At 51.0% G+C, this 26,352-nt stretch overlaps 1 protein-coding gene across 21 annotated transcripts in view; it reads left to right on the forward strand.

Moving 5' to 3' along the window:
* The window catches only part of LOC144947689 (adhesion G protein-coupled receptor L2-like), a 343,364-nt gene that overhangs the window by 181,687 nt on the left and 135,325 nt on the right, over nucleotides 1-26,352 (forward strand). For 15 of the 21 annotated variants that reach the window (XM_078876983.1, XM_078876984.1, XM_078876969.1 and 12 more), the window contains exons 3-5: nucleotides 4,705-4,918; nucleotides 17,911-18,020; nucleotides 19,539-19,553. In XM_078876983.1, coding sequence (XP_078733109.1) covers nucleotides 4,705-4,918; nucleotides 17,911-18,020; nucleotides 19,539-19,553 — 339 coding nt within the window. The remainder of the gene's footprint in view (nucleotides 1-4,704; nucleotides 4,919-17,910; nucleotides 18,021-19,538; nucleotides 19,554-26,352) is intronic. The other 6 variants (XM_078876987.1, XM_078876988.1, XM_078876972.1 and 3 more) reach the window with 1 other exon arrangement.

Below are 26,352 nucleotides of genomic sequence, written 5' to 3' on the forward strand. Positions count from 1 at the left end.
AAGCGCTCTCCTCGTGGACGCCACGCGATTCATCTCGCTCGTCCTCTCGGGCATGGCTACCCTCTCCTGGTCCCATCCGTTGGACAACAACAATATTCCTGATAATTGTTTTTTTACCCTTCTATCTGGCAACAAAACTGACACCTTTTTACAAGGAGTCAAGTTTGCATAGACCACAATACCTGCAGTCATAATGCAAACAAAAAACATAACTCTGATAATGTATGCACTGTCCTTGAAGTTGATTGGTCCACACCCGAGACAGCTTTCCTTAGAGCCTAGTCTCACATGGTGTTGAACCAGATGACGCCAAAAGGCGCACAACTCAAAGACAATGCACCATCAAGGTATGAGAGCTCGGGGTTAAGCATTTACACCATTGGAACCTCATTTGCAACCTTCCTGCCTGATGCTTTGCTCCCTCAAACCAAGCTTGCCGTGCATGCTGGATGCTGGGTAGAGACGAAGCAGTCATTTTAATGTCATTCCACTGGCTCAGTTTCAGCCTTGGAACGGATGTTGAAGTTTATTTACAGATGTCAGAGTCCACCTGACTACATGCTAAATTACTAACGCAAATAACTCGCCACCTTCATCTCTACCGTTGCCTCATTACACGTAAGAATATACAGTAGCCTGGCCCGCGCCGGAGATGGAATCTGCTGTATATTTGTCCGTATTTAGGCCGTGTTATTGATGAAGGTGGTGAGTGTTCATTATTTATGTTTCCACACCACTGCCATTGCAGTCACATTATATTTCATCGCTGAATTTATGTATACATAATAACAATAATGGTCCTGTAACTTACAACCATTTGTCAATCCGCTGCTGGATGAAGGCCTCCCCGCGCTGTGTGATTCATAGTGGTTCTTTGACCATGCTGCACCGCACTGGCTCAGTGCAGTTCTGATATCCGCCCCCTTCGTCGTTGAGCCATGGCCGAGAATCAAACTCGGCTCACGGTGTTCATTGGTGCGGTGCGCTAACCACCGCACCACCACTCCATCTCGTTTTCTTTAAAAGTCTGTGCGCACGAAGGTAATCTCCGGCATGGTGCCGTGGTGTAACGGTGCGCACTCCGGACTTGTGTTCCAGAGGTCGTCGGTTTGATCTCCCGCCGTGGCAGTTAAACAATGGAGCAAGTTTCTTAACGCACCCCCACCCGCCTCTCAGCACACAGTGGTAAACAGTGAATGGTGACACCACGGATAGTCGATCTGCGTGCGATGGGGTAAAGTGTGGTGTACTCCCACCTAATAATAATACACATCTAATGATCAGTTTTATACTGTCTAGCTTCGTTCATGCAAATCGCATCTCGCATTCGCGGTGGCACTACAGACCAAGCTGGAAGGCAGCTGCCAGGCTGTGAGCCGGAGCTGCCAACAATCGCTCTGCAATCCTCTGTGTATTAAGATGTTTTCAGCCAATGGGTGAGTGTTTAAACAAGTGGGAGGAAACCAGAGTACCCAGAGAAAGCCCATGCATGTGATGGGGGCAACCCTCTGTCCGATGAAGGAGGGACAGATGATCTCAGTTCACACTCTGCTGTACTCCGTGTTATTGTCAAGACGGGTTACGACTCCTCGAAGGCCACGGCAAGGGAGCCTCGCGACATTTTGTAATTTGCGTGGTGATCCACCAACTCAATTTTACCTCCATAGCGTTGGATTACAGGCAGCCACGTGCCGTAGCCACGTGCCGTAGCCACCACCTCGTCCGAGATGTCGTGCCAGCATGGAAGAAGGGGCCCAACATACCCTCACAGAGGGGCTCTCTAGGGCTCCATATAATCGAGGCCCTCCTGCCAGCGGTGGCCTCAACAAGGGAACGCAGAGCTGCACCTTTGCCTTTTCTTTTAGACCAAAAAAAAATGGCTCCAAAAATATGAAGCAATGGGGCCGGTGGCAGAGATGTGCACCGTCGCGACGTCTCGGCGTGGAGCGCGAGGCCCGGAGATTGCGGCGGGAGGGCGGGGGCGCAGCGCGACAACCAAGCCTGCTGTGTCCTCGTATGTCACCATCCTCATGTGGGATGCACCGAAGGAGCGCATCAAAGTCTCTCCCTCTTCATTGGCAAAGTTTAATCAGGGCCACGGCGTCATCACCCTTCCCCGCAATCCCCGCGCAGTCGCCGCACCCCTGCCACCGCACGGCGATGCGCATTTAGAACAACAACAACAACAACAATTACCGGGGCGATCCATTTAGAGAGGCCACACGAACATATGAGCGAGAATTTACAGAGACGAGAAAGTCGCATTTCAAAAGCCTTTTACGTGTCTCCCACCGAATCTCAATGCACTCGAGCAATTGTTTGTCACTCTGCTTGATACGCTTTGTCCAGCACAGCCAATGTGCTTCTCCCGCGCAACATTCAATGACGCGTGGCAGCTGCAGTTGCTAATATCTCATTGGGGTGTCTGCAACTGGCTCACCCTGTTACAGCATTGTCAACCTCCCATCGCACCTCAAGTTCATGCTCCGCCGTTCCACGCTTATCTGTAGGCTTGTGAAGGTCTCCTTCACTGCCCTTGCATCTCATGAGATACTTCCCTTTCCTAAGCATGAGGGATATTTGTATTTATTTAATCGAAATAATGATCCACTTTGCGCCATCCTGCAATGAAATAAACGACTCATTATATATATTTAAAACATAAGAATAGTTGGATAAAATTAAGCCTCTGGTCTGTTTGCTTCCACGTGGGAGGTGATGGGTGGGGTTTGGACTGGAGGTGACAGGTGAGGCATGTTGACGTCAGAGGCATCATCGGGCCTGTCACAGTGGGCGTGGCCTGAAGGGGGTTTCCCACCTTTGCTCGGCAGGATTTTGGGTTGGCCACCAATTTTAAAGAGGCCCAAGAAATTTATATCAGAAAAGCAGTTGATTACACGTTTGTATTAATTTAATCGATTAATCACCCCGGTTGGAGAAATCTCAGTTTGGAACTCGCGCGGCGACGAGCTTTGGATCGGAGAACGGTCTCCAGAAGATTACGTCATAGAACTACTTCAGACAACTATGATATTCTACGCGAGGTGACGCACCCTTCTCGTGAGCCTGAGCCACCTCCTGTTCCTGCTCTCACTCGAACCAGTTGTAGCTATGACTGCACATTTGTCGTCACGATGGATTTCAGCAAAGTCTGTCTCCATCACTTACCTTACATGCACACGCAATGAAGCGTAATTGCCGTAGAGAAACAGAGCTCTTGTGATCTGAAGCGGTCCTTTCAACTGGACCATTTATGGAATTATACTTTAACGATCTTTATAATGAACGTTATGAAGGGGGATAAATTCAACTCACATTTTGATTAGCGAAATGAGTCTGCCTGCCTTTTCGGTCGAATCTCCCATCAGGTGCGGAGATAGATAGAGTTAATGTTGAGACTCGCATCATCGTTCAATTAACTATATTGGCCACACCTGGCGTGGACATTGAGTAAAGCGTCGAATATCTCAATCCGCTAATAAAGACTAGTGCTTAATACGTCCCTTGGTTCTGAGCGCGCAGATAAATTACTCTGTACTCCTTTGCTCTTGCCTGCCACCGCCACCCACGTAACCTCTGTTACCAGGACAATTTAATCGAGAATCATTGACTCGTTGTTATATGGACTTCCGCGGTGACGAAATTGGTGTGCTGTCTGGCTGTAAATATGGACCATTAATTCTCAGCGTCTTTCCTTATAACCGATGGTAATGTCACAGCAATGTACGTGTTTGGATTTGTGGCCACGCTAGCCTCCCCTGTGTGCACACTGGAAGCTTTGCTAGGTGTTCGCAAACAGCAGTGGCCTCCAGTAGTCCGAGAAAGGCAATACAGCCATCTTTCTATCATCGCCGATAATTTTAACCGGTAGTGTGCCGCGCGGTATTTCCTCGCTCTTGAAGCGAGAGGGAGCAACTGAGCGGCGTGAAGAAGCACAGGCGAGCATGAGGTGCGAGCCAGGCGGTGAGCCGGCACCAACGATTGCCCAAGCTCTGCAGTCCGCTTTATAATGAGATGTTTTCATCTAATTAATAAGCGTGTACGTGATGGAGGGGACTCGAGCACCTGGAGAATAGCCACGCGTGTGAGGGGGCAACGCTCTATCACGTACAGATGGAATCGGAGGAGTCCACACTTTGCTGTTCCGCCTTCTCGTGGCGAGCCAGGGTGTGGCACCGCAATGCCTACGCGAAGGGAGTTTCACAACATGTGTGTGCGATCCACCAATTCTCGCTGCCTCTGCAGTGCTGAATTACAGGCGACGTGCAGCAGAGCCATCACTGCGCAGCAGTGTGTGTGGATCAAACAGGCTACAGAGCCGATATTTATCATCGTATAAAGAATACTTATTATCTGTAAGTATGTGAATATGCGTGTAAAGTGCATCTTGCCTGGCACAAACGTCATGTGACGCCGCTACCCCTCCGTGGTGGATGTTTGTATGTTGAACTTCTTTTGCACCACCGTACGTAGCCGACCGTGCTCATCAGAGGTGCGAAGAACAACAAACGGAACACAAAAAGCTGTTCTGAAGAAATGCGTTTTCAATTTATAATGGCGGCTGTTGTTATCTTTGTCATCGACGCAGCTCACGTCACCCACACGCTCACTCACATCGCCCACGCGCTCACTCGCGTCGCCCGTCGCCCACGCACTCACTCACGTCGCCCGTTCACTCACGTCGCCCGCGCGTTGCCGTTGCAGCATTTGGCCGCGTGGCCATGCCGCCGGGGCTGGTGCGACGGGAGCTGTCGTGCGAGGGCTACCCCATCGACCTACGCTGCCCGGGCAGCGACGTCATCATGATCGAGAGCGCCAACTACGGCCGCACCGACGACCACATCTGCGACGCCGATCCCGCCAAGATGGAGAACGTGCACTGCTACCTGCCGGACACGTTCAAGATCATGACGCAGCGGTGAGTGAGCGCGTGCGGCTCGCCCGTAACCGAGCGCGAGCTAAAACCGGGGGGCCCCCACCACCTTGTTTCCGCTGGGGAGGAGAGCCAGAGACGTATTTTCCCAAGTCGGCCTAGGTCGATCAGAACCGTGCAATGTACCGAAATGGAGGTCAAGACAATACCTGTACCAGATCTCGACACAAATCAATTCCCGCCACACGGACACAGATGCCATTTCCCAGACTGTCTGGGTCAAATCCCAAGCTAAACGCTGCTGTTTCGCATCATCTCTTTATCAGTGCCGTCATTCGCAGGACACGTTTTGGCAATCCCCGCACGGGTCACGAAAGTGTGCAGAGGAGGCCTGCGAGGTGGGCCCTGAGGGTCCGCCCCCCGCCACCTAACTTAGTCCGTGCAGTACCCACAATCCCTTGCTACAACCAAGGACGTACAGAAGAGTCCCGTGGATGGTGCCATCGACTCGTAAACAAGTTTACGCCGAGGCACAAAAGCAAGCGCTCAGCACGAAGGGAACGTGGAAAACGTCATCGTCGTCATCGTCAGGGTGTGTGGTGCTTGCTACATCAGCCCCGTGTGTGCTATGCTGGCCTTAATAGGGACTTGCCAACAGCACTTTCTCTAAACAGATTGTTACAAGTTGTACAGGGGATGTTTATGTGTGCCACAGTGAGGAGTGCAGGTGGTGCACTCCTCACTCCCTGGAATTCTGGACATTTTAGTCAGCAAGCTCACATCAGCCTCTGCACCCATGCATCTACCATCCAGCGCTGTGCATAAAGAGTCCAAGTGTTTAGTGAGTGTTCGGGCAGTGCTCAACTCCGTTGGTTGTACATAATCAGTGGCAGACAGTTCATGTTCCCGTAATGAGAGTCAAGCATTCACAAAGATGGACACTGCTGATTGTACAAATACAAAGATCCCCCGTGTGGCCTTTTACAGACGGCTGTGAGCGAATAGCTACGTCGGCCGGCACAGCGCACAAGGGCTTGGTGTTGGCCAGAACCACGCTCGACCACGTTTGGCTCCTCAGCGCCGATGCTTGCGTACCTCGCCAGGTACCGGTGGCTGGGTCGGCCTGGTGTGGAGGCCCAGAACCGTTCCGGATAAGCGCCATGGATGTTGGCGGCGGTCAGGAATCCCACCGGATATCTGTAACAAAGAGCTTCATAGCTCATTGGACCCCCCCAGTCTAAATCAAGATTCTGATGGGGGGTCACGTGGATCATGGCGTAGCGCTAACGGACATACACACGTACACGAACAAGATCAACGGCAACCGCTATGTGCCACTAACTAGCAGTGCTGTCACGATGGCACAAGAGCACTTCCAGGCTACTTGTAGTGTCAAAGGCTCTCAGGCAGGAAGTCACAGGACAAGCACAAAGTGTTATGGGCGAATTGACTGAGACGACTGACAGATGCACCACCTGCGCCTCCCCATTGGGCCACGTTGCTGCGTTTTATCCACCTGCTACTGCCGGTTGTTGTGAGCATCATTCCTGTTGCCTCCAGTTGTTGCGGGATGGGTGGTTGACACCAAGTGCCCAGTAGAAACTTTGGCAAATCCATTTCGAACCAATGTTTCTTGCACTTCATTTGTCCAGTCAAACAGAAGCTGCTTTGGCACGTGTTGGCTGGGTATGTGAGCTACATGACCCAGACAAGGCATCCTACATAATAGAGGTTTTTGGAGTTAGATCGCGTAAATATATAAATGTGTCGTTAAAACCCGCCACCATCCGACACAGCCAACTAGTAAGGGTTGTCACGTAAACAGAACGTGGCCAATTCGTCACTAGTACAGCACACCGGTGTGTTGGAGAGCCAAGCCACAACATTTACAATCTCAGTACGACGTTTCCCCAGTAATTACGACTAGCTTCATCAGGCGACAGCCAGATTTGTGGAGAAGTCCACCTGTTTCGTTCCTTATATAGAGGCGTAGACGTAGTGGCCACACTTCTACGCTCTTGCGCAAAGTGGGGGGGGGGGGGGTATTAATAAGTCAACGTACATTATGCATGTGCATTAAGGCATTCTCGCCTTTTGGATGAGCCCATTGATCTGGATAAGGCCCAGATCTGTGTCCTCCTCGCCCAAGTTCGCCTGGAATTTCCATGATCCCAACTCCTTTCATTGTTTGACCTCATTAAGGCCAACGATACTGTCAAGAGGCTCTTGGGATCCCTGATCATGTTCATTAAGGACCATGATGATGGTGGGCAGTCCCAGCTTAAGCTACGTGGCCAAGAGTGAGACCCATTCTTTGTCTTCATTTTGAGGTGTGAAAGGGAAGGCCTTTGGGCTCCTCTAATATCTCAACATCTTTGTTTGACCGCTTTATTCAAGAAGCCTTTGAAGACTGCATGAGTGGAACACCATCTGGTAGAGATACAATGGGAAGCCAATTGACGGCTGGGTTCGGGGGAACTTCTTCGGGGATGTCATTATTCTCGAATTGTTCCCAGCACAACCGCAGAGCGAAAACGTCGAACGTCATCCTGAACAACGTGCGGCACAACACGCAGACACGTCGGAGGGCTGTGCATCACAACCGCGGGAAGCTGTGCAGCAGTATCCATGCTCTCCCGTCCAAAGCCAAGCTCCCAGTTTTAACCCCGTGCTCCCATCCGAGACAGAGGCAGGCTTTTATGTGCGCAGCGTGACCGACATCCCAACCTGGTCAACGATCAGTGTTAAAAAAAAACACCCATCTTTGTAAGAAGTTGATTTTGTACCTAATTCGATCAAGCATAGCTATAAGGGCTTATTTGGCAGATAAGCACCGAATAAGCCACTGGCGAGCACAACTGAATCGGGAGAGCTCCGTGCACCTCGTGCGGGAGATAGAGCGCCGTAAGGGTGCAGGCAAAGCACAATCATGCCGCTCGTGCGACGTGAGTGATGTTCAGCTGTCACAGAGGACTTCAGCAGTGGGAAAGTGGTGCGCTCGGCGCCGAGATGCCGGTCGCACATTTGGCGTGCAATCGCTGAAAATGTAAAAGCAGGTACATATGCAATTGTATAGAGTGCTTAGAAAACATATCTTTTTGGAAATATGATAATGGGAGCGCACGGAGCTCAGAAGAACGGCACCAAAGTAATACAATAAGGCTGTAGAATAATACAATCCAGGTAGCAGAGTTGTGCATTGTGCTCTGGATCCAGTGACCTGTGTTCAATTCCCAGCCACGGCTTACAACCTTGGCGAGTGATGTCTGATCCAGTGGCTCTCTTTAACATCGATAAACATTCTCTGCATTATGTGCCCCATATTAAAACTCAAATTACACAATGTGCTCTGGACGCAGTGACCTGAGTTCCATTCCCAGCCATGGCTACCATCCGTGGTGAGTGATATCTGATCCATCGCCCTCCGACCCATCCTGCCAGCACGGTAAAGCGTCGTGGAGGAAGCCTGTATCCCGCCAGTGGTTTGACTAAATTATTCTAATTACATTGTATACTAAAACTAGTAAACTATTTTTTTTCATTGACCAGGCAAGGTCCACTGAGCAAAATAAAATAAAAAATTAACGCAAGTGGCTTATCACGTGGAAATGTAAAGCGGCCAAATGCTCTGAGTGCGTAGGGAATGCCTTAAAGCCTCCCTTTTTACAAATAGCATGAACGTGTGCAGCTAAGAATAAAAAAGCGACACGAAAAAAAAACAATGTAATGACACGATTGAATTATAATTGCGTGCGGTGACTAAAAATCCGGCGACATCTCTAGATGCCGCGCACAAAATTCGGGGGGGGGGGGATGTGGGGGGGGGGGCACGTTTCGAGAGAGGAGCGGCGGGTTAAAGGGCGGATAACGGAGAGGGGGACGCTTCTTGCGTAATGGATGAAGAGGTGCCGAGGGTAGCGGAGAATGCGACGACGTACAATGGGGGGGACGTTCGCACGCCACGGCAGTCGGGCCGATAAGCGCAGAGCGAGAAGTCGGCGCTCTCGAGCAATTGAGCAAGGACTCGAACCAGGGGCACGAGGTCAGAAATACGGACGAACGGGATGAAAGAGAGATCCGGACCTCGAGCGCGTTTGGGCGGAGGAGAAGTAGTGATGGGTCGGGGGTGGAGAGGGAAGAAGGGGCGAGAGGGAAACAAATTAGAAAAACTGCACCTTGACATGCGTGCGTGCTCTTGTGCGCTATACACGCACAAAAGCGATATCTTATTCTGTAAATGAATTGGCCCTCGCGCAGTGTGTCGGGGGTCCCGCGCTTCACATTCGCGGCACGTCCACGCGCTCGTGAAGCGTGCGTTTTTTTTTGTTTGCACGTAACCGTGTTGAGGGCATCTGTAAAATCTTATTGCGGCGCGCAAACATGCGCGGCGCGGACGCATGGGCATGCACTCCATAAAATGAGATACGGCGGAGCATCTGTTCTCCATCTGCGGTCGGCTTTCAAAATTGCGCCTGATCAATGTGAGCGCGCCTAACGTGCGATCTATAGACGAGCAACCTTTGGTCGTGTGCCGTCGGCCTCTTATTTACGCTTTCGCAAGCCACGCCACACCGCCCTCCGCGTTGCGCTCGCTCGTTGCCCCGTCGTCGTCGGCGCAGGTTCACTCCTGCGCCGGCCACAAAGCTCGGGGGACACCATGCCGACCGCGTGTCACTTGCGCGGATGCACACCGCACCGGGGTACTGCTGCTGGTGGCCAAGAGAGTCGTGTTATTTGCTGCAGTCGGACGGCGTTTGGCCCTGCTCTGCGCGTCGAGTGCCGTTGCCCGCGCAGTCGTGAATTGTGAGCTTGCTGGGGGAGTGGTAGTGCCACTGGTGAGCGAGCAGCAAGCGCTGCGGATCCGGCGAGATGGGTTGTACACCTGGCCACGGCCAAGCGTGATATCTGACCCGGTCCCGGGTGGTCCCTTTGCCAATCTGCGCTAACCAATGGCGAGCCCCCGATCTCCGTGACTGACATTGGCATCGGTAGGAATGAGCCCAGCAGTGGATTGAGAAAAAGTTGTAAATAATACTAATTATGTAAGAGTAATTTTACCTTTTTTCTGAGATTCACTTTTTTCCAGGTGTGTTATTTTCTGGAGAATAAAAAAACAATCTCTATTTTCTCACTCAAGTGAAGTACTGCTCTTCCTCCTGTGTACAAACTTCAGCCTCTGGTGGAAATTCCACATGCCTGTGACAGGAGTAAGTCCACCCACAGTTCCATCACTTCCGACTCCCCGTATGACAGCAAGGGACTTACTTTCAGACTGTGGCAGAGGGTGAAGCTCGGAATCCTTCTCATTACGAGTCACGTGTTCTATCCACTGCACCACCAACAAAAACAACTTCTCTCATTCATATTATTCCTATAAGCAAAGTGCTTTGGCGATGTAACTGTAGATGTATTATGGCATTACGCAGTCAACCCCGGCTGGATTTTATCCGATAATGCGTGCTGATTTTTGCAGTTTTGCAGGCAGCGTTGTATTTTTTTTTTGCCGGCCAGCTGAAGGGACCTCTTTTCCAGGAAAACCCTAATTAGGCCCTTTGTGAAAAGTAATCCTTTACGTAAGCAAATAAGAACGATAAACAAGCGGCAGACAGTCCCCGTGCCTAAGAAGTTGTATACGAGACCGATATAATGATCCGGGGTGCCTCACATCTCGGCGTACTTTATGACACGAGGCGTCCGCGGTTCGAGCGGCGCGACGTCGATGCGCCCGCCGCGGCGGGGACACGGCGCCGCTGTGGAGCTGCGCTTCAGGTTCTTGTCGGCATCGTCGCCACTCCCACGTTCCACTGAACCCTGGCCCCGCTTAGGCCAGGGTGCGCGATGCACGCCGAGCCGCGGGCTGTCGAGAGTGCAGGCTCTCGCTTTGGGAGTAAATCGACGCCGTGTCAGCGGGTAAAGGTGCGGCCCCTGCAATTGCTCGCTCGCACAACTGCGAGGACCAACACTTGACGGAGCTCAAAAGAGCCCCCCGCTGCAGGCTACTTTTGGCCTACTCTTCCACGCTGGTCAGACGTCTCAGAATAGGCGGGAATACCCACACTTGGAGGTCAACCGTGGTTCACGCGTTCACACTGCTGGATGGACAGAGGCGTTGGTGGGGCGGGTGTTTGAGAAGCGGAACCGGCGACCTCTGGATTGCAAGTCCAGTGGGCTGACCAAATGACAGAATCTAAACACCGCCGTGTTGAAGAGCAGCATGTGTGTGAGGAGGCAGATGAGCAGAGGGCCCCTCGTGTTGCCTCTCGCTCGAGAATACACTGCAGAGTACGTACGCCAGGAGCCACGATAAAAGAGGTGAACTCAAGTGCTTTCAGAAAGCAAACTGAATTTTATCGTAAAAAGCAAAGCGACGCACCGATGTTCTTGAAGAAAAGCATTCTCCATCGGTGCATATTTCCCGTCGAAATGCGTGCGGCTCAGAAACACGGTCACTGATAACTAAGATGGGGAATGAACGCTGGGAAGTGCGCAAAGAAGCGTCGAGAGAGGGCACGCTCGGAGTGACGCCGAGAGACGGAGAGCGGAACGCGGGGAGCAGAGAGCAGACGCGCAATGAGACGCGTCGGGTGGACTCGGTCGGTGAGCCGTGGGCAGGACGCATCCTCAGAAGGGATTGAGGGCCCGTGGGTAACACCGCTGAGGGACTGACAGGCGAATGGAGATCGCGAGCCCGAGAGGTCGACCACCACGGAGACGGAGTGACGAGATCCGTCTCTCGCGTGCGGGAACGAGAGATGGGCTCGCGGCATTGGCGGACAACGAGAGATGGGCAACAGCCCGAGGGTCTTTATCCAGCAGTGGGTAGAACATGACCGATGATGTTGATGATGCTGGCGATGAACGATACGCTCCCGTGGCAGGCACACAATGCCTAGAATGATGGAGCCATGGCACGGCCGCGTTGTCTCGGGACGGCCACGCAAAGCTCGCTCCTCTGTGTTTGTCGCGGCATGCAAATGCGCCTCTGCTATCTGACTCGAGCAACGCAGCTGGCCACGGCGATTGAGAGGGAACAGATCGATACGCTTAAACGGTCGGCTACGTTGGCTGAACCCGTCGCCAAGGCAACTAATTGCCTCGACCACGTGGGTGAGAAATTGCTCGAGTGGGGGGGGGGGGGTGCCGTGGGGTCAGCTCGCGGGACTCGCCATGCGGAGGTCGCCCCATCGATTTGAACTCCGCTGCAGCGGTGGAGGGAACGGTGGCGCAAGTTTCTGACATTCCCCCTCTCCCCCCCTCGCCGCTGGCTCCGCACGCACTGTGCACCTAGCAACCGAGCAGCGCTATGACGTCTTCACCACGGTTGGTCCACCGGCAGGTTGCCACGTGTGAGTACACCCATCTCGAAACTATTTCTTTTATTTTACCAGGTAAGGCACACTGAGCTACACAGCTGTTTTTTTTCTTCCAGAAACGGCCTGGCCACAAATGATCGCTCAAAGAAGCGGCTTATCACGTGGAATTTTACAGCAGCCAAATACAATAAAACGCGTGACGTCGATTCTCCTAAATGTGGAGGGAGAAACCGGAGAAGCCAGAGAAAAAAAATCCATCCGACGATGGGGAGAGAGACAACGCAAACTCCAAATACACAGCAGGCGTCAGGGTCAGAATGATCAAACCCACCACCTCCTGTATACCTGGCGAGGGAGTTAACATCTCGCTGCCGTGGCACCCACTAGGCGAGGCCTTTCGATCAGCACCGGGGCGTGAGCAAAGCATTGCAGGGCTGCACCTTTACATTTACAACCTATAAATGTTTTTCAATTCACGTTCAAAGACTCGGGGGGTTGGAGTGGCAGGGTGGTTGTTTGTTTATGGCGGAAATAATCACGTGCCGAGCACGCCATTAAATACAAATCCCTGACTTCACACTAAAGGCTGAGGAGTGTTTTTGCGGTGATATACGCGCGCAAGATCATACAACACGCAAACAGCGGCCAAGCCACCGGGCAAAAATCCACACTGCAGCCAACACACACGTCTCTGTAATGCCCATCGAGTGTTTTGCTGCTGCGCTGGCTTCCGCGATTCTGCACACTTAAAATGCTCCCCGCTAGTAATGGGCAATGAATCCAACTACTTACCAAGTCGAACTGACTAATGATTAGACCAGCAAATCAATCAGCTGACTTGCCAATGTACTCGTTGATTTAATCGTTGAAGGGGCCGCAATGTTGCCGGCGTGAATAATCAGCAACAGTGCGGCCACCCAGGCAGGTCGTGATGGTCACAAGTTCCTTCACTTTGTCACCAAAGTTGTGCGGAACAGCTTCCCCGGACGTATGATTAATGTGGCCACAACTCCTCCTTTTTAACGACGTAAATGAAAAACATTATTTTTAGACAGAGTACAAATAGCTCCAGTGAAGTGAACGAAAAGTAGAGTCGTCGCAAGCACAGAGTTTAGCCTTTCATTTTGGTTTATTTGTTTGTGCACAGTACTTATACACTGCCTCGTTCCCGAGCGAACATAGTATTCCGCGTGCAATGACTTCCCTGCTGAGTAATGATCTCAAATGTCTCTTTGTTCTGGTGACTCAAAGCATACCACATGGGAGGCACGATGTAAAGTATACACCACGATGATGATGATGATGCTGATGATGATAGTTCACAAATTACGTGTAGCATACATACACTTTTAAACTTTTCCCTTGCCAAGAATGTATCCCTAATGCCTAACATTGGTCCGATGGCTCAGGGGTTAGACATCTGAGCCTGTCATCACTCATCACTGAGATCCTGGATTTAAATTGGAGTTTTAGCCACCTGCGATTTAACGCGAGCTTTCAAGTGAAGCGAATTTATGGTCTCAGCGCGGTGACCAACGACTGCACAAAAGAACAATCGCATTCACTGAATATAGCGAGATACTTATTGGTATATATGCCTGTACGTTGAACTTATGTCACGCCTTCCATAGCCAACCGTGCTAATCGGAGGTACAGGGGGAAGGATAACTTATTGGATCATGACGAACATTCCTCTGTCAACGGGGCACATGGGAAAGATGGTTCCCTCTCCTGTAGATAAACGAGGCCACCTGCAATGGATTTGAGAAATAGTTCTGTGATATCTGCTTCCACCGTGGTCATTCCCCGACCCACGGGGTGATGTGCAGAAAGCAGCACATCACCCCGTGTGTCAGGAAATGGCCACTTTGTCTCATGATAGAAGTAATACAGATAAAACACAATTGGGCAAAAGGCAAATGAAAAACGTTCTGCCCTTTAGAATATTGGTGGACCAGGTGTCTCTATTTTATACGTGCAGTTGTTAATGCAATGAACCCGGTGACCTGAGTTCGATTCCTGGCCACAGCTATCATTGATCAGTGGTTCGTGACATCTGGACTTTTTATTCTCCTCCCAAACCACCCCGGTCCCCACCTCCACCAACTTGCACTGACCAGCATGGCGAAGTATGGTCACACAACTCCCATAACCGACACGACACAGAGAGAGAGGTCGTTGTCTAATAGTTGATTGACCAAGGGCGAAACATGGTCCATATTTTCTGACCCAAAGCATCATCCCAGAGGGGATTGTCAAACATTCGGATCGTATGAGGGCAGCGGTTACTTTGCATCGTTCTCTGCCGCAAATATAGCACGCGGCATTCTCACCCAAGGCTGGGCGAAGTGATCCGAGCCCTGAGGCTCGTTTGCCTCGTCTCTCCCGTCTCTCCTCCAATGCATCTCCACCGAAGAGACGAGACGCACTCTAATGACTCCAGTGGCTCGCTCTGGCGGTCTTCCTCGGCACACCGCGCGGAATCCCGTGACGCGTGTCGTCATTGCCACGCACGTCACGGCACGGTTATGCAACTGCGTAGCTTTCCGCGGTTGTGCTGTACCCCCCCCCCCCCCCCCGATGTGTTTTCTGGGTTTTTTCCGCATCTGTCGCCCATCGCGATGTCCGTACGTTTCTCTCCGCCTGCTGCTGGGAGCTTTCTGCTGGGAACTTAACCTCGGGAACTGAACGGAGGAAGCTCCCGGCGCGTGCAGAGAAACGTCGGACATCGTGCCGAACATGGCGGTTCAGTTTCCTGAAAAACCTCTCAGAACGTGCAGCGAAACGTCGGACGGCGTGCCGAACGTCACGTGGGACGACCCGAACACCCAGCGGAGAGCAACGCCACCTCGCGCGTGACGTCACGTGACGCGCTGGCGGCGTGCTCTGCCCGGCTTACGTCCTACGAACAGCCGTGCACGGCCATTTCATTACTTGGTCTGCGGACGGCGCGCCTAATAATTGCAGCGGCTTTACATGAGGCATGCGTTTAATTGCAAAGCTGTAAGGAAAAAAATACAAAGGCGTGCTCAACGCACGCACGCTTCTAAGAATGCCGAATTACGTGGCTTGCAATTACAATGCACGCACGAGCGTGTTCACACCGTCACAACACTTTCTGCCTTGCGGCGTGGTGTCGCGTCGTGCTGCATTGCCGCACGAGCATGATCGATGTGGGGGCGCTGAGTGGCGCTGCGCGAGTCGCCAAGTCGCGCTTCGCCACCTTGCGCTCCTGCGTTGTGTTTCTGTATCGTTGCCGGTATTCTCGTACGTGTGCATGTCTATTGGCGCCGTGCTATGAGCCAGGTGACCCGAATTCTTTATCAGAATCAGAATTTTCATTGAGACTGGAGGAATCCGATGGGATATGAAGCTTTAATTTCACAGATATCTAGGCGGATTTCATTACCACTGCTAACATCAGTGGGCTTTACCTGGTAAGATACATTTTTTAAATATTTTTAAAAAGCTCTTGGCTTACCTTTCCTATACTTTGCACGCCTGACGTGTTTTTGCACTGCTTGTTCCGTGTAGCGTTGTGACCCCTACTGGACATCTGTGAAAAAGAGCTTTATAGCTCATCGGATTCCTCCTTCTGCAGTATAAATACAGGTTCTGATCTTGGTTGTGGTCGTGGCGCGCGTCGCTGCCTTCCGTGCTCCTGGATCTTGCGTGGAGCTCTCCTTTCACCTTCGTCTCCTGCTCGGACATTTCACCCGGAGCAACGAGGGGAACGGCCCCCTCGTTTTTTGCGCTCGTGTTTATAAATCTATTTTGTAAAGGCTTCCGGCGCGTGGCTTGCGATGTTTGAGAGGGCAAAGGGGGCTTTAGGCGTCGCAGCCATTTTTGTCAATCCACTGCAGCGGAGGGGAAGGTGCGCACGTGAAGAGCTGCTGCGTGTGCGTCTTTGGTCGGGGGCGACCTCACGCTCGGACGGGGGGGGGGGGGGTCCCTGGGGGGCGCAGGGCCTGGAAGTCGTGGACGTTAGTGGGGGGTGGGGTGGTGTTTAAAATCGTTGTCTAAGGAATGGATTCCCGTGTTTTTTGAAAATCTGCCTCCTTTCCTTTAAGCGTGTACCCCAGATGACCCTTCCGTGGATGTTTCGACGAGTGTCGTGCACCATCGGAGTGTGGAAACAACAGGGAGCGCAGTCGTGGCAAAAGAAGGCGGTTGTCACCGTAATATTTGGTGGTAACGGGGGGGAAGGCAGCCTAATGCTGTGAGCCCCCTTGGGCCCCTTGGCTACTCGAAGCATGCCGACGCATGCCCCCCCCCCCCACACGGATAGTTTTCCCTCCTCGCTTCAGGATCGTTCCTCCACGCGCCCGTGCCTCGCAGCGCTCCGGGACGCCCCGGTGTAAAAGGGCACCGTATCAAAAAAAATTGTTATTATTATTATTATGCTGCTGCCGTGTGTTGTCAATATTACCGTTCACTTAGGCCGTTTGACGAAAGGTGGCAGAAAAATGAATCGACAGGAAGTAGCTTAACGATAACCGGCCGTGTGGATGCAGTGCTTAGTGTGCATGATCGTGATAATTAAGTTGGGAGTTCACATCCTGGTTGGGCCTTCCCTCCTTCCAATTCGTACATTTCACATTTGCGGCATTCTCCTAACGCTAAGCGATACCGAAGGTGTCGTGCTTCAGGGGTAGGTGTAGTCTGCCGGTAGGGGTCGATGTTGAAATGTGGTTTCACCAAATTAGTACGATACTTTTCAAATTGGACCAATCTGGACGTGACGCCGGCACACGTGGCCTGTTTGTTGTAAAGACGTCACGGGATATGTGATGTCTGCGGTGTAAGGTATTGCGATGCCCTCTTTAGTGGGGGTGGTGTGCGATGGCTCGGTGAAGACGCCCGCGGTGTTGGGCAGGGCAGCAGATGCTCGCGAACTGCGAACCTCTTAACGAGCGGCGAAGGCGCCATCTCCTGCCGCGGCTCCCAAACAAACACAATGTTCCTTCGTGTGGGCAGTCAGCAGTGGTCGTCCTGAGCACTATCTCACCCTTACCAAAGGAATGTGGAATTTCCACCACTGACTGAGAGCTACAGTCGGATACACGTGCTCCATTGCTTGCTTGTACAAACAAGAAACAGCTTTGAGTTGTTGAACCTACAATTTTATATTCTTATTTATTTATTTTGTGTTTTTAGACAAAAAAAGAGAGGGAAATTCAATAAGGTTCAATATATATAGACATCGCAACCACACGATTCTCTCTGCCTCATTTCCCCCAGCAGGTGTTACACAGTGACATGCACCTGCCCAGTTGCTGCATCTATTTACCCGATTGTCTCCGACAGTCAGGTAGACAATTGTGAGGCCGTTGTGCACACCAGGTGATGTGAAATGGGGTGTTTGTCTGTCTGGGCGTTCGTGCGTGTGTGCGTGCGTGCGTGTGGGGAGCGGTAGTGTAGCGGTTAGCGCGCCGCGCTGTAAACCCGGCGACCCGCGTTCGAGTCCCGCTCACAGCCAACACCGGTGACGATTATCTGAAACGGTCCTGGGCCTCCCCTAGGTCGACTCAGTCTCAAATGAGTACCTGGTGCGGTGCCTAAAAACATCACCACTGGGGGAGACAAAGGCGTCCGGGCGTGGTGCTGGCCACCCACCCCCTCGTGTGCCGTGCCGGCCTTCATAGGTACTCGCCAACAACGCATGTCTCCAACTGTAAAGGCTACAAGGGGCATCTTTGTCTTTGTGTGTGTGTACGCGTGCAGATGCAACAATCGGACGCAGTGCATCGTGGTGGCGGGCAGCGACGTGTTCCAGGACCCCTGCCCTGGCATCTACAAGTTCCTCGAAGTTCATTACGAATGCGTCCCCTACAGTAAGTGTCGCCACGTCCACTCCCGCTCCCTTCGTTCATAATCCACTCCAGGCAGCTCCCATGGAAATGAAACTGCACCAACCACCTATGCGGTTCTATTGTTGTTACAACGAGAATGCCACGTGTGATGATTTTGTATTTATTAGCGGTATATCTTACCTAGCATGGAGAGTTTAGCATGTGACTGCCTCCCGTGTGTGTGCGCGCGCGCGCACGTACGAGCAGGCAAGCCAGCGTGTGCACGGGCGCGTGCGTGTGTGTGCGTGTGTGTGCGTGCGTGTGTGTGCGTGCGTATGTGTGTGCGCGTGTGTGTGCGCGCGTACGCGTATGTGTGCGCGCGCGTGTGTGTGTGGGCGTGTGTGTGAGTGTGTGTGTGTGCACGCGCGCATGTGTGTGTGCGCGTGTGTGCGAGTATGTGTGTGCGCACGCGTGCGTGTGTGTGTGAGCGTATGTGTGTGTGCGTATGTATGTGCGCACGTATGTGTGTACGCGCATGTGCGTGTGTGAGCGTGTGTGTGTGCGCCCGTGTGCGCGTGCGTGCGCGTATGTGCGCGTGCTTGTGTGCGCGCGTGCGTGTGTGCGCGTGCGTGTGTGTGCGTGTGTTCGCGCGCATGTGTGCACGCGTCATGCCTCGAGAGCTGCATTATCTGAGTGGCGGTGCTGCTGGCTGCATTTCTATTTAAACGTCCGCATTTTGTCACACTATCAAAAGTTATGGCTCCCGCGCCGCCGGGCTGGGCTGGATGGGGCTGCCGGTGGGGTTCACCGTTAGTTCCGCAACGCTCGACAGTTACGCCCCACAAGGGGTCTGCGAGGCCCCAGGCCGCTAGGAATGCCTCGTGATTTGTGGCCTCTCGCGTGAGCCGTGTGGCCCGCTCTCTCGCAGGAGCGATTCGACTCCACCGCAGGTGATCTCCCCCGCGCCGGGCGCCGCTGCCATCGTTAGCGCTCTGTGCGCGCTGCGGCAGCACGTGGCCCCAGCTGCTTTTGCGACGGGGCGGGAGATAATTCGGAGAGTCAACAGTTGGTTAGGACGGCAATGAAACTCGCTTGGAGGCGTGATTGTGTGCAATTGAACGGGAGAGAAAACAATTAGCGAATTTCATGCATAGAATGCCGGTGATTGCAATTACAATGTTTGGGTCGCTTGATTTCTCAAATTTATAGATAGGGAAATTATGAATGGTGGATAATATTAAATGATAATATGTTTGTTAATAGTAAAACAAATATTCTAGATCACACAGGATTAACTTCACGATATATTCCTTTCATGACACAAACGCCTTGGACAATCCAGGTGCTGGCTCTGTCTCTCTCTCTCTCGGTGCCACGGAGATATTAGTTTGTGTCCACGTGTGTAGCGCAAAGAGAATGGTAAGATGCCGTGATGTGTCATCACCATCAATGTGTCCAGCAATTACCCAATTCGCTCCTGTGATTCGCACGGCTAATCTCTCCTCTTTTCTCCTTCCTCCTTAACATCTTCTCCCCCTGAAACCTGCCGCTAAAATGTAGGGCTGGAACAGAAAGGTAAAGGACGTTTACAAAATGCCATATAAATTAAAAACAAAGCATTCTCCCCGTCCCATACCCATCCCATACCCGTCCCATACCCATCCCTATACCTGTCCCATTCTCATCCCTCACACCCCACTCCACCAGCCCATTTCCTCTCTGTGGGTCGATGATGGTGTGCCCCACCGCCCCCCCGTGCGCCATGCAGACAGGCCCGATGTGCGTAGTGCAGTCGCAACTCATTTTGTGGGCTCCGTCCTGGTACACCGTGCCGTACTTTGACAGCGCCATTGCATGGTCGTAGCGCCCGCCCGCCCGCCTGTGCCCGTGCGCGTGCCTGCTTCGGTGCGTCTGTCCCTGTGCATGCGCTCGTGCCATGAACCCCACCCCAGATATCGTCTTTGATCCCTGCATGAGCTTCCCCCGTACGAGCACGGGTGCCCACCCTGCGCCTCGCTCGCTGTCAGTGTAAGCGCACAGACATGCCGCTCTCCATGCAGTTGATGGGGGGTGGGGGGGGTAGCGTTGTTGTGCGCGGAGGCCAGGAGGAACCGCAGCCGAGGACAACGCCGCCGGGCGAAAGCCGCATCGCGCTGTGCCCGACACAACGATGGCGCAGCGCGTGTTCTTAAAAATGCAATCCGGACATTTTGTCAATCCGCTGTTGGGTGGAGGGCCGCCCCACATGTGGCCCGTACGGGTTGTGCTTTTCCGTAATTCACGCACGCTGGTCTGTGTGGATCGGTGAAGGGGATGAGAGTGCGGGGAGGAGGGGGGTCCAAGGACCGGATCAAGCATTGCTCACCGCCCGTATTAGTCGTGGCCGGGAATTAAACTCGGGTCACGATGTGCATCATGCGGTGCGCTGCTAACCGCTGCGCCAACAGCTCTCCCCTCGTGCTTATATAATGGGTCCAAATAATCCAAGATCATTTGAGGAGTGTTGATGCAGAGATTGATAGGATACAAAAGGAAATAAACGTGGCTTTTTAGTCGGTGTCTGCAGCGGTTTCTGCTGGCCTCTGTCATGTGCTGGTAATGCCTTTGTGGTCCTGTTCAGTGCTCCTCAACCTTGAATTTGTATCGGCAGCGCTCATGCCACACTTTGCTCCATGCATTATTGTTATAAAGACGGCGAATGGTTTCTTTTTTGAATGTGAAATGTTGTTTGTCTGATAACATGTCTGTAAAAGTGCCTCCAATGAAATAATAACAACATGACACCATACTTGTACTTTGGTTTCAAAGTACAATTATGTCAACAATGCCGCAAAGGGAAACGTCGTCAAATATTAAAATCAGCGGATGTGCTCCTCTAAAGAGTAAAACATGGAACCCAGCGTGACGGAGCCAATCAGAGGCAGCGGAACTAAGAATGACGAAGGCACGTGGACGGGCACGATGCTACGGGATATACTCGGGCTCGTGCTGCGATGACACGTGTGGGATTGATGGGTGGGACACAGGACATTTAGGGGGCTCACCCCCCTGCGATCTCCGACGAGTGAAACGTGTGGGGCTTTGAAACCATGCACACAACCACCGCTGTAGAGCATTCGTGCATTGAGTTCTGCATCTCCTTTAATATATATACAAGATTAAAAAAATATTTTCAGATGTATTAAAACAGCCTTATTAATGTTAATGAAAAGTCATTTATCGATAGTAAAAAAAGTTGTATTTCTTCGAGGTATTTGTTAAACATATCCTTGTTAATGTTCAATAAATGCACGTTTAGATAAGGGCTAGGGTCATCATTCATCTCACGTAATTGTTGTACAATAATAATGTTGAATAATTTGCAGACCTTGGTTAGTTCACTGTTTTGGTGAAAGCCTCCTTGCTCTGTGCGGCGATGGAGGGTTGCTTCTACCAAACTTCACCATGCTGGTCATTGGGGGCTTGTGAAGGGGATGGAGAGCCATTGGGGGATGGGTGGGGGTGCAAGATCATTGCAGATACCACTCGTCACTGATGGTAGCCGTGGCAGGGGTTACAACTCGGGTCACCGGCTTCATCGCACACAGTGCGCTAACTATTGCACCACAACTCCACCATATGGCTTCTACTTGTCATGAATGACATGTTAATGAGTACATTATTTTCAAGATGAGGGTTATGGTTGTTGGTAATATCACGCAGAATATTTCTACGATATGCAAGATCCAACAGCTACTGTGGTTCACACATTCCCATTTTAATAATTTCATATTGAGCTTAAACCCATTCCAAGCTTCAGAAGTGGCAAATCAACCACCAGAGGCAGCTCCTCCTCCTCCGCCGCCGCGTTGAAATAAGTGATAACGGAAATTCCAGACCGACATCTGTTTCTGCTGCGTCAAATTCACAATGTATCGCTTGCAAAGGAGTGTTGTTTTGAGAACGGCAAGTCCAACCCTGCGGACTGCCAAACGCCTCTGCACCATCACCACCCCAATATGTCCGGTAGAAATGTAACGATGATGCATCGATTAATGGATTAAAGTCAATCCTAGCCATTTGTGCGTAGATTACGGGTGACCGCCTTAGGCGGCACATGGATGGCATTCTAACGTTGCGTTGAGGTTCATGGAACAATCATAACTTTTCATGTGGGAATTTATTTTGTTTATATGTAGATACAATACAAACAATACGAGCCCCGAATCGTGACAGTATGGTACAAAGACAAAGATCCCCCGTATAGCCTGAACAGGCTGTTGGGGCAAGTGCTGTTTTATGAGTACCACCTATGAAGTCTGGCACGACCTACTAGGGGATGGGTGGCCAGCACCACGTCCGGCTGCCTTCATCTCCCGCGTGGCGATGTTTACACACTGTACGAGGTACACATTTTAGGCCGAATCGACCTAGGGGAGGCCCAGAACCGTTTAAAGTGATCGTCATTGGTATTGGCCGTAAGCGGGAATTGAACCCGGATCGTCAGGTTCGTAGCGCAGTGCGCTCACCACTACCGCTCCTCACACATGCACGCACACTCCATGCAAAACGCATACAGGAGAGACCCGCACAGGACAAACAAACACATATGCATGCCTCATGTTCAGCGTGACTGAATCTGCAGTCTCACCTTGAGAAGCCTTCCCTCTCGAGCGATATCCTCCTTGGCGAAGGCCACACCCGGTACAGGTGGCTTACATACCCCCCGTGTGACATCCACACATCTAACCGACAAATCTTTTTGTGTCATTCTAGGGCCCCGTGACTTAACACCGCACTGCGTCATTCATCTTCTCAAACCTCCCCACTGTGGCCTCAATTCGTCTCTTTGGGCTTGAGTTGGAAGCTCCCTTTGAGGACATTCAATAGCTCATGTCGATGGGGTCACTTCTGACCACATGGCTATCAGCTACTGGCCCCTGCGGGATCAGGTTTTACTCCCTCTGAATTCCTTCTGTTTACGAATGATTTACTGCAAACAGCAAAATGTTACAATTGCTGTTTAGGTGGCAACGCAAGCCTCGGCAGCTCGATTCTGTTTTCAATCACATTCAACTCGTTCCCGACAAACCAATAGCTTGCAAACTTTCAGCAGCGGTACCGAATTTCTCATCAATCCTCCCTCGGGAAGCTGACAAACGTCGTTTTGAATAAGCGGTGGAAAAAATCGGGTATTTTTCATTTTGTCCAGGAGCAACTTGACGGCACTGCCGCCACTCGCTCGACTCGTTAAGCTCACCGATCCCATCTCGTGCAACTTCCCTCGAAGGCGTCGGCCCCCGCGCGGTGCGTGATACCAGAGGACGTGACGGGAGGGCCAGGTCCTGTAGACAATACCAGCAAAATCAGTCTCTCGCGGCAAATCAGCGCCGCCATCACCGGCGCTCCCGATCAGACGCTCGTACAACGAGGCAAAATTGCTCGTAAGTGCAGCAATCAGGGTGCAGAGAGCAGGGGGGGGGGGAGGGGTGTGGTGGCGGTGGTGCACGCTCGTAGTGATTTAGTGAAAATGCGACACTTTGCAGAATTGTTGCCTTGAATGCGCGATGATGCCCCCACCCCCCTCGTGCTGAGCGTGCGGCGAGCACCGCGCCGTTCACAGTAATTGCCGGGGCGTGCACGGCGCGTGCCAGGCACCTGTAGCGTGCACGGCGCGTGTAGATCGCCCACTGTGTGACTTTAGCGCAGTGGGGGGCAGTGTGGGGGCACGGTCGGTTACGTACGGTGCGAAAGAAGTTCAACGTACGTACAAAGCAACGGCTCTAATCAGATGAAAGTGATGCCAAGTTGTGGTAACAGCGGTGATGGCATTGGCCATGATTTGAGTTATTCTAATATAATATTGCCATTACCAGGATACTTAAACCCTGTAGGACTTGATATTGTACGTCGTCGCTTAACTGCACGAAGGTCAAATTACAGACAGCCTCAAGAGAAGACAAAGAAGATTCGTGGTTCACAGCTCCGTGGAGCATCTTGGTAAAGCCAAGAATTACATTCGAGAGCTCAAATGACGAACAATGCCATCACCGGTGTTACCACAAGCTGTCATCGCTTTCGTCCCATTAGATCCTGAAAATAATTCTGAACGGGGAAGAATTGGATAAAGTTGCGACTCACAGCTCCGCTTGCAGGGGATTAACGTGCCGAGCAGCAATCTTTGTAAAGTTTAGCGGCGAGGGTTTGAGATTGTAGAGTGAATTATGTCTGGAGCGCCCTTCCTTCTGATATTAGGAAGCCACTGGAGCTGTGCATTGAAAACTCATTCCTTCGGCTGTTGTCCTTCCCCCGCACCTCCGATTCGCACGGTTGGCTACGTACGGTGCGAAAAAAGTTCAACATACGTACAGGTCGAAAATCTAAAACTGGTATCTGAATTTAATCTTGAGCCGCATGAAGAGTCGAATGTGGATGGGTGAACTCTACAATGAATCTCTGTCAAGAAGAGTGACGACAGAAGGAAACGAGGAGACGTTGGTCTGCAATTAGAGAGACCTTTGTATTTGCGAGGTAAAGTTAGTGGACGCTTCAGCTGTTTGAACTTCATGTAAGTGTACATTGGTTTAAACCTCAATTGTGAGTATCATTAAATGACATGCTACCTGGATAGAGTTAGCAGCCACTAAGAGAGCCATAATTAAGACTTAATGTGGAAATAAATACAATGTTTGAAGGATTTATGAAGATTACAAATGCTTCATATTACAAGATTTAATAATGGATTTTGAGATCTTTAGTCTCACCGTAAAAAAATTCAGATTTGAATTTGAATTACATTACTCCTGCAGATTTGTACGTGAAGTATAACATTAAATCCCTCACATAAAAGTGAGAGTATGGGTAAATAACTGATGCTAAAAATAACTGAGAATATGTTACAGAATGTACGTTAAAAACCCGTATATTTTAAAACTAATTCCAATTCCAAAACGAACTTGTTTCATTGTCGTATCTAAGGTTCTGTAAAGTTCACTTTTCGCATGTAATTTACCGAGTACAATATCAAGGCCTGCTATGTGAAGCGTCCCCGGTAATGCCAAGATTACATCACGAGAGATCAGAATCATGGCCAATGGCATCGTTGGTGGTGTTTCCACAACTTGCAATCGCTTTTGTCCAACGTATAAAAAATCCTGAAGCTTTTGCAAAATCAACACCAAACCTCCCAGGGATTGCTCTTTTACAGTCGTATTACTGACACCATCTCTGGCCTTAGGTCTCCTCTTCCCCGTGGTTGCAACCATCTGGGTGGGTGTCACTCCAATGGCTGCGTCAACAAGCCGCCCTCCCGTGCACCGCACACGTGGCCCTGCCCATCCTAGCCTTCTTAAATCCTTTATATTAAATTCACTTGCTTGCTTGCTTGCGTGCTTACGACCGTGCAAATCTTTCGGTCGTTTTTTAACCCACTTCCCGTGATCCAATAGAGCTGACATTTTGCACACAGACTCGTGCGTGACAATCCATTTTCGTGAAAATTTTTTCCCAAATTTTTACACTTTTTAGGAAAAAAACAATTATATTTAATTACCAATTGCTTAATGGTGGCAGGCAATCATCTGACCCATAGGTGGCAGCCATCTCAAGCCAGAGGACGAGAGGACTCTAGCCGCCCGTTTCAAAGACCAATGTGGGCTGGGTTGTGGCCCATTGAACACGCATATAAAGGATTTATAGTGAAAAACTTTGTATTTACGGGTTCATTTTTTTTTACTACCGAACCGAACAGCGGAGATGAACAAACAAAACGTCAGCTTCGTGTACAACGTCTCTTTCTTTGTACGTAAAAAAAAAACTATTTCTCACACAACCAATCCACCTTTCTGGAAGTGCACAATTTCAGCAGCATTGATTCAGCACAAGCAAATTCTGAGCCTGGTTTCAACATTCAGTGTTCTCATGAGCAGTGGCAGGCTTCCTTGAATCAATGCTGGGTAAACTGCCAGGTGTCATAGGCAAGGACCTTCTATATAAGATATGGGTCCACATTCGGTGCGAAATTATATTCTGCATAACGCACTAGTTATCACTACCTACCTTACGACACGTGCCTGCCTCGTTATGTTCCAAACTTCCAGGTTGCTTATCGTGTCTTTCCATACAATTCCTAGCATTCTGTACATACACCAGTATTCAAAAGCCAGACGTTTTTTTATTAGTTTATCTCTCTGACAGGTACAGCGACACACATCTCACTCATGTCTCAAACACCCATGTTTTTAAAAACTCAAGCTAGCCTCTCTACTCGTCTAAAATGTTCTATGTCGCCATACAAAAAAACACCCCAATGGGCTACTACAACTCATCTCTTGACTCTCACAGAGTTGCCCCCCCCTCCCACGCCGCCAGTTATCTGGACCCTACGGCTTCACTT

The sequence above is a fragment of the Lampetra fluviatilis genome, chromosome 46 (assembly GCF_964198595.1).
Source record: "Lampetra fluviatilis chromosome 46, kcLamFluv1.1, whole genome shotgun sequence".
Classification (NCBI taxonomy): Eukaryota; Metazoa; Chordata; class Hyperoartia; order Petromyzontiformes; family Petromyzontidae; genus Lampetra; species Lampetra fluviatilis.